Source organism: Bison bison, unplaced genomic scaffold (genome assembly GCF_000754665.1).
Source record: "Bison bison bison isolate TAMUID 2011002044 unplaced genomic scaffold, Bison_UMD1.0 scf7180017864266, whole genome shotgun sequence".
Taxonomy (NCBI): domain Eukaryota; kingdom Metazoa; phylum Chordata; class Mammalia; order Artiodactyla; family Bovidae; genus Bison; species Bison bison.
The window spans coordinates 2,728,787-2,737,258 of NW_011494838.1; the positions used below are offsets into that span (position 1 = coordinate 2,728,787).

The 8,472-nt window shown below is 39.6% G+C and overlaps 1 protein-coding gene across 1 annotated transcript in view; it reads left to right on the forward strand.

Annotated features, from left to right (window-relative positions):
• Positions 1-7,571, forward strand: part of C5 (complement component 5) — a 97,678-nt gene extending 90,107 nt beyond the window's left edge. Inside the window, exons 39-41 of the mRNA XM_010848415.1 lie at positions 2,072-2,155; positions 6,354-6,492; positions 7,049-7,571. Coding sequence (XP_010846717.1) covers positions 2,072-2,155; positions 6,354-6,492; positions 7,049-7,187 — 362 coding nt within the window. The 3' untranslated portion in view covers positions 7,188-7,571. The remainder of the gene's footprint in view (positions 1-2,071; positions 2,156-6,353; positions 6,493-7,048) is intronic.
• The last annotated feature ends 901 nt before the right edge of the window (positions 7,572-8,472 follow it).

Genomic DNA, 8,472 nt, shown 5'->3' on the forward strand with positions numbered 1-8,472 from the left:
GAGAACATGTGAGAAGCCGCAGAGGTATATGATTTCGCTCCTGCATTCTTCCGGTTGATGGAGCAGAGACGGAAACAAAGATGGTTTGGGGGTCTGAGTGTTTTTCAAACTCCCTCCAAAGACAAGGTAAAAGTGTCAGTACTAAATAATTGTTAATATATCACAATTGCAATCCACACTTGAGACTCTCTCCATCTCAAAAGGAGAATCTCCTTCTTGTCATCCAGATCTCAGAGCTAAATCAAATGCCTGAGTAGAGTTGTAGACACAAGCTCCTCATAGAATTAGATCCTTTGTTTTCTACCTATAGCTTCCAATGTTTACTTCTGTCTTTTTTAAGAAAAAGAGAACGAACAGATAGTACACTATTTCAAATTTTTCTTGACAGCTGGTAGGAGGGTTTTTATAAATAAATAAATAAGCACAGTGCTGTTCACGGAGCCTTTCCTGTTTACCAATTGTTTTTGTATATGGTCTCTCATTGGTGTCCCATGAGCCTCCTTGGAGGTAACAGTGAAGAAACTGAGGCTCTGAGAGACGCAATAATTTGCTCAAAGTCATGCAGGAAGTAAGTAATAGAACCAGGACACATTCTGGTCTCCAGTATTATTTCCAGTAGGTAACACTGAATTCTATTAATGGAAATAACAGCCATGAGAATGACTCTTGTGTGGCTCATGATCTTTCTTTCCTTCAAATTCATCTTGAGTTTTAAAAAATGCTAAAAACTTGCCTAACGCAGCCAAGATCCACTGCAACTTTTAAAATATACTGAGACTTGAAGAGAATTCTATATTGTTTTAACAAGTTTCCCCTAAAATTTAGATCCAAATTATTTCTTTCCATGATAATAGAACAATTTTAACTCTTAAATTAAAAAAAAAAATCTGTTTTAACACAGAGAGTACATGCAATCAGGATCTAGTTTACCACATTCAAGAAAAAGCTTAGCAGGCTTTTTTGGAGCTACAGGTTAATGATGGAATCACAGAATAGAAACAAAATTAAACGGTCCTTCACTCCGCCTATGCCTACAGTAGGTTCATTGCCCTTATCTACTATAAATAATTAAGAATCTGAAATTCAGGACATTGTTTAAGCCACTAATTTACACAGCCTTTGGTTCTGCCACACTGAGTTCGTTCACTGAGCTTTAAGTCTTACTAGCTAGATGCTGCTGCAAAGTCGCTTCAGTCGTGTCCAACTCTGTGCAACCCCATAGATGGCAGCCCACCAGGCTCCCCCATCCCCGGGATTCTCCAGGCAAGAACACTGGAGTGGGTTGCCATTTCCTTCTCCAATGCATGAAAGTGAAAAGTGAAAGTGAAGTCGCTCAGTTGTGTCCGACTCTTGCTAGCTAGCTAGGATCTCAAAAATGAACAAAAAATTTTAGGTCATTCACTTTAACCCCAAAGAAAGCAAGAACAAGAGGAATTTTTCTCAGGTCACAAAGAAGAGATGGGTCTCTTCAAGCTGGTCATTTCAGACGCGAAGTCAAACATACCATAGGTTAAAAATTGATGCCTGAATGAAGGGAAGTGAGACTGTATCATATCAAATAGCTGCCAATCCAAGCAAAGATGAGTTGGAAAACAGAGTCCTATCAAAAACCAAAGATCAAAACCAATAAAAGCCGTCGAGGCATGGAGGTGAGGAAACATGGAGACTCCTACGACAGGTCAGAGTGATAGATACAGGACCCCTCTGTGGGCATGCAGAGAAGGAAGAGGCTCTTCGTCTTGAAAGATCAGAATCGGAACTTTACATCTAAGGTTTATTTTGTTTTGTGTGTTTTTTAAAATTTAATATTGCTCTTACCCTAATCAGCCTGTTCTGTAACAGTGGGCAGAGTGACTCTGACTCTAAGCAGAGTGATCCCTTAGAATCATGGCCAGAAGAATCTCGCTGGGAGTGCTGGGAAGCCTTCTTGGAAGAAATGAGATTTACCACAGGGTGCCCATAAGAGCTTGCCACACCTCATTTTTTGTTTGTTTGACAGACTCTGGCTTCTATTGGACATAGAATGTTGTAATAAGCATAAATTATTGTGTGTGTGTCTTTTTTTTACCAGCTTATAAAGTTGAGATCGTAGCTGTCACTGAAGAAAATGCTTTTGTTAAGTACACGGCAACTCTCCTGGATATCTACAAAGCTGGTAAGAATTCATTCATTAGTTCTTTCGTTCAACAAATATTTGGTCCTTACTATGTGGCAGGCATTATATTAGACACAAAGGATATAGCTTGAATAACACAGCCAGAGCTCCTGCCTTCATAAAGTTTATATTCTACTCGAGGAGACACATTTTTTTTAAAAAGGAAATGGACAAAATAAACAATCAGAAAGTATAAGTGCTATATTTGAAACAGACATGAGTTAATAAGGGAAATACCTTCAGAGTAATAACAGATGGCATCTTTTAGGAAATGCTATTAAGAGTTAGCCATTCTTAAAGGCGAGAGTAGAGGGAATCAGATGGGCAGGAGCTGGGTCGTACCAGGGTTTATAAGGCAAGGTGAGAAATTTGGATTTTATTCTAGAAGTTCAAAGGGTAGCTAATAAATGGTTTTAGGTGGGCAAGGAACGTTTTCTGAAGATGAGGTATCCTGTCATGTTAATTTTGTCCCTGTCATGATTAAAAAAATAAATAAATAAATAAATAAAAATCATTCTGGCTGCAATTGAAGGGAGCAAGAGTTGGAAGAGGAAAACCAGTTAGGAGCATCTATGAAGTGCAGAGCCTTGGCTCAGAGGCCACATGAGTCTTGATAGGCTAAATGAGCTCTAGTAACCAATACAATAAAATGAATTCATATGGAAATAGCACATAAAACAATGGTTTAAAATATGTTCCCTTTTATTCCCTAAGTAAGATGACCTACAAATATTATTAAATTGCTTGTCAAATGAAGTAAATGGTAAAAACAAATGATTCATTAAATCATATTTAATTCCAAATAAGTTTTTGTTGGTTTGTTTGTTTTATTTAGAAATTGTCATTTTGTTTGACTCACTGTAGGGGGCCTCTGTTTGAGCTTTGATTTGGCAACAAGAAACCACATCAAATTTTTCCAGTTATGTCTCTACTGAATTGATAGTCATTACATGACATCTAGCTTCAAAAAGTACTTTCTGCTAACAGCGACAGTATTGTGCAAAGTACAGAACCCTTTCTCAGTTCTGCTAAACTAGCAGTACTTACATTCAAATGTTTCTCATCTTTATGATACCACCTAACATTTCCAGGTATTTAATATCGATTATCAGCTAAATTATAAAAACAATTTATTGAAATGTCATGTTTAATTTTCCTAATTTTCTTAATTTTTATTCCCCTTCAACCCTCAGAGTTTTACAAAACATACTTGATGAAGTTTCAGGATTCACGTTTTAAAAACCTTAAAAGTTCATCCATTTTTGCTTTTGTCACTAAAAACAAAAACACTTTCATACAATCAGCTTTTCTGTTAAGTTGATATTTTGTTTTATGTCAAATGGCATACCATTCTTCACTTTGTAACAACTCTTGCTTCATTTTCATATTTCCTTATTTTTATATGATCAGTTTTGCCATTCATTAATCTTTCAGCTTATTAAGGCTGAAATATTTTTTCTTGAATATCTAAATATTGACATAATTGCTAGAATATCATACACAAATCACTAATATATATATGTATGTGTGTATATTTATATATATATACACACTTTCTAAGTGTTTACTCCTGTGTCTATGAAAGTGACTCTATCAGACGATGCGGTTTATAAACTACCGTTGCAGTTTTAGCACTATTAGCTGCCTTTCAAAATGCCAATATTTTTCCAATTTTTATTATTGCAATTTTTGAAGTCTCCACACTATTTCTTTATTCCGTCTAGTGTATATTAGGTATATGGTAGTAAATATCAAATTTATGAAAACAATATTTAAAGTGATTCTTGTTTGCCTTGTTTCTTTCATCGCATTATCTGGAGATGCTTGACTCAGAAGGTGCCAAACTGAAACACCTGTAAATTTCAGGATTTTTGCTAAAGTCCCAGATTTCTCCCTGACATTACATTTGCACCAATAAGGTGTTCTTATAAATATTTCTCATTGACACCTTTTTTCTCAGTTTGATATGTTGTCCTTTCTGTGCTTTGAGTTCAACAAAACCCACGAAGCCATCTTCAGAGCCTCTAATTTTTTAAGTTATTTAAAACATGTTTTATATTCAATAGTTGATTTTCTAGGAAATGATTGAACTTTTATTACCTCATGTATATTTCTCAAAAGCTGTGTTCTCATTTCAGCAGGTAAGAAATTCCGCTGTAAGTGGGGCCCTAACTCTAAGCCGTGGCGCTCGGTTCATTCTTTTTTTCCTTTTGAAATGCTATCAAGTATTTCAAATCTGAAAATGTTTATTTTTAATCATACACTAGAGTTCAAAAGTCTAGTAATACTTTCCAAATTTTTCTTTGCTTGATCGACACTCTGACAGTTTTTTCTGACTTTTACTATTTCAAATGTTTCACTGTGTGAAGTTGATTTGTGACGGTGGCTCACTGATGATCACAAGTGTTCTTTATTTGTAACACGATGGCCATTCACTGTGTGAAGTTGATTTGTGGCGGTGGCTCACTGATGATCACAAGTGTTCTTTATTTGTAACGTGATTTTGCCATTTTGACAAAATAGGTGAGCACTCTCAGCACTCTGATCTTTTCACAACCCAATTTTCAAGCACTTTTGCAACCAACATATGTATCATAAGCAATAAGACATTCCTATTTTTACCAAAATAATCAAGTTCTTTTCATTCCAGAAATACAAATTACTTATTTTGTATCAATTATTGCCTAGTATCAAAAGATATTCCAGACTGTTCTGAACTTCGTGCAAAATCATGATTCCCAAGCTGTAGTTCTTTATCGCTATCATTTCTTCTCTGTTCTGTCCGTTCAGAAGACTCATGTTTATGACATTTAAAAGGAAATGTTAAGAAAGTTTTGCATAGTTTGTTATCTTTTCATTCTGGCTCTTCATTTTTAACATATACAGATTTTTAATTTATATAAAATAGCAAAACACCACACATTTACCACTTACACAAGAAGTGCTGCTAAAAAGAAGCCAAAATAAGAACTAAACTACTTTGAATCAAGGGCAACTATGTAGTTCAAGGATAATGATGTTATTATCCTGTGACCGGTGTTTCTCCTAAAACACAGGTGAGGATATAAATGAAAAAAAGATGAGTGATTGTTGAAACTGAGGTTAATTATTCTCCCTTCTGAATATGCTTGACATTTTCCATAACAAAAGGTTTTTAAAAATAATAAGACGCCCCACAGTAACACAGCTTACCGTGACAGGGGCTGACTTGGCAGATAGTGCTGGGAAGCTTGCTTGAATGTTGCTGCAGTGGGAAGTCATGTATGCAGGGTCCCCAGCAGAGCCTCAGAACATTAGCTTGAACTAATGTGGGTACACTGTAATTTATTTTACTAATTGAAGTTTACCACTCGTGCAGTTACTATTATGTGCTATTTAGCAACAGTTTCAGAAGTTTTTCAGGATTTAATAATTAGGATGACTCAGCCAGAGTTTAATAACTGGATACCAGTCCTGAATATATAGCAATGAATGCCCTGGCCTGGCCTCAAGAAGTTTCCAGCCTAGCAGAGGAGTCAGGCATGTGGAGGGAAACGTGACGATAGAAACTCAAGTGTAATGGGGATGAGGAGAAAACATGTACTTAGGACACAGAGCATCAGGGAATATTTCCTGAATACTGGGAGGATTGAAGACGTCTTTAGAGGTGGCTGAAAGAAAGAAAGTGAAAATCGCTCAGTCGTGTCTGACTTTTTGCGACCCCATGGAATAGTTCATGGGATTCTCCAGGCCAGAATACTGGAGTGGGTAGCCGTTCCCTTCTCCAGGGGATCTTCTCAAGCCAGGGAATCGAACCCAGGTCTACCACATTGCAGGCGGGTTCTTTACCAGCTGAGCCACTAGGGAAGCCCCTCAACTCTGGAAAGGTTCTGCTAATTCCTGGTTCCAATGAAACAATGAAAAGCACTTTAATAAACCTCACAGCAGTTCTGCAGGGTAGGTTTTACTGTGAAGCCCATTTTGGGGATGAAGAATCTGAGCCTCATTTGTTCAGGTACACAGCTAGGAAGTGGCAGAGCCGGGGTTTAGCTTGGGGAGCCTGATCCCAGAGTCTGAAGTCTTAACCACAGGAACAGTGCCAATAGCCATTAGCCTGTCGATAGAAATTTACACTGAATAATGAATAGCCACAAGGAATGGGAATGCTCAAATGAGTTGAAAACTGTGACATGTGATAACCTTGCTGTGTGTCTCTCAGGAGAAGCTGCTGCTGAGAGAGACGCTGAAATCACCTTCATTAAAAAGACAAGCTGCTCCAACGCCAATCTGGAAAAAAGAAAACAGTACTTAATCATGGGTAAAGAGGCCCTGCAGATAAAACACAACTTCCGTTTCAAGTAAGTCACCTGTATTTTGGAGTCTCCGATCTTCCATCCAAAACTGAGTGCAATTTATTCTTAAACCCGCTACATGTTTCTTTCGTGCCCTGCTGTTAACCAACAGACCATTAGGAGCCTACATGTAATAATGTGAGCTTAAAGAACGCCTCAAAACCACCAGGGTAGCTGAGGTCTCGCTGACGATAAACCAACTGAGTGCCCAGGTCTGACGATTAATCTGGGCTCACTCATCGACTCCCCCTTTACCGCATCTGCCCTCTCAGTCCTCAGACTGTTCTGTTTGTAAGGAGGACAGTGTTTGGATACATGTTTTATTATCTGTTTTTTGAAAAATAGACATTGAAACAGATGTTGTTCATGCCTTTAACCATGGGAGCCCCGAGCAGCTCATGATCTCCAGGGTTTGTGGACCTTCCCAAGGAGATGCCAGTTCAGAGGAGTTTGGCCAAAAGCCTGACCCCTGGGCACCTGAGCAGCTTGGCTCAATTGAACTCCGCTCTTCTCTATCTGTGGCCACCATCACAAGTGATTCATTTGCATTATTCCTTGGCAGGTACGTCTACCCGTTAGATTCCTCGACCTGGATTGAATATTGGCCTACAGACTCCAGGTGTCCATCGTGCCAGAGATTTTTAGCGAATCTAGATGAGTTTACTGAAGACATCTTTTTAAATGGCTGTGAAAACGCCTAAAGGTCAGCTGCATCCAGTTTGCACTATGGACTCCTGTTGTTGAAGTTTCTTTTTTTCCCCAGCATTCACAGCTGGTCTTATTTGGAAAGTTCATTCTACTTAGAATGGGGGACACTTGCTTTTATTAGAGAACAATTTAAGAGCAGTAACTCTCCGAAACAGCATGTCCTTCAGGGGGCCTGGAGACAGACACTCATTCCAAGGTTACTGGACACCAGAAGCAATAAATCGGAACCCTCCTGAAACCTACCGCTCAGGAATGCTTGCCGGGGACAAAGAATAGCCCCACTGAAATGTAGTTTCTTACAAAAACATGGCCTTTGCTTGAAAGAAAATACCATGGAACAGAAAACCGATCATTAAAGCCTGACTTTGCTTTCAAAATGTGCGGGAAAGCGTGTTATTTTATGCTAGGTCAGCAGCAGCCACACAAAGGCAGGCAAATTGAGAAAGGTGCAGAAGGCCGCCCCTCAAAGCCGTCAGCAACCTGAGAAGGTAGGAGCCTTGTCCTGGCCGCCTCCCTTCCTGCTGCCCTCTCTGTGCCCCATGCGGATGCCCTACTCCCCTCCCCACCCTCCCAGCGCCTACTCCTTCCCCCTGGAACCTGCTCTCCTGGAAGGCAGGCCCCCGGGCAGCCACCTGTTGAGGAGAAACCTAGTGGAAATCCAGACACCTCTGCTCTTGCTCCAGCCAGGTCTCTGAGCCTCCCTTCCGGATTTATTAATGAGGATTTCTAACAGCAGGCTCGTTTGTAAGTGATACTCTACAGCACTTTAGATCTTATGGAAGAGTGCTCATATTTATTCCCATTTAATGTCTCCAGAATCTCATGGAGTACGAGAATTATTATTGCCCCCATTCCAAGAAGACTTGGAGGCTAAGGACCCAAAGGGCTTTGAGGATGAGGAATTTGAGGCTCAGAAAAGGAAGCAATTTGCCCAGCCTAGTAAGGGCCAGAGTGGGAGACCAAACCCCAAGGCTTGCTCACAGTCCAAACACCTCCCTCTTCCACTTCACTGCCCCATCCCATCGCTTGTCAGGTTTCATTTCCTAAGAGCAAGGCAGGACACAGGTGGAGTGTCTTTCTTCCTTAGCTATAGTTTAACCAGCCCCGCTGAAGTGTCACAAGGAAACAAACCCTGGATGGAATGGCAGCAGTGACTGAAATGCATCCCGTTTTTGAGAAACCCGCGCCTTACCAGTTAGCCTCACAAAGCTACACAAGGCCTTGCACTGTGCCTCGTAAGTTAAACTAAGATTTTCCAGCTTCAAGGAACTAAGGATT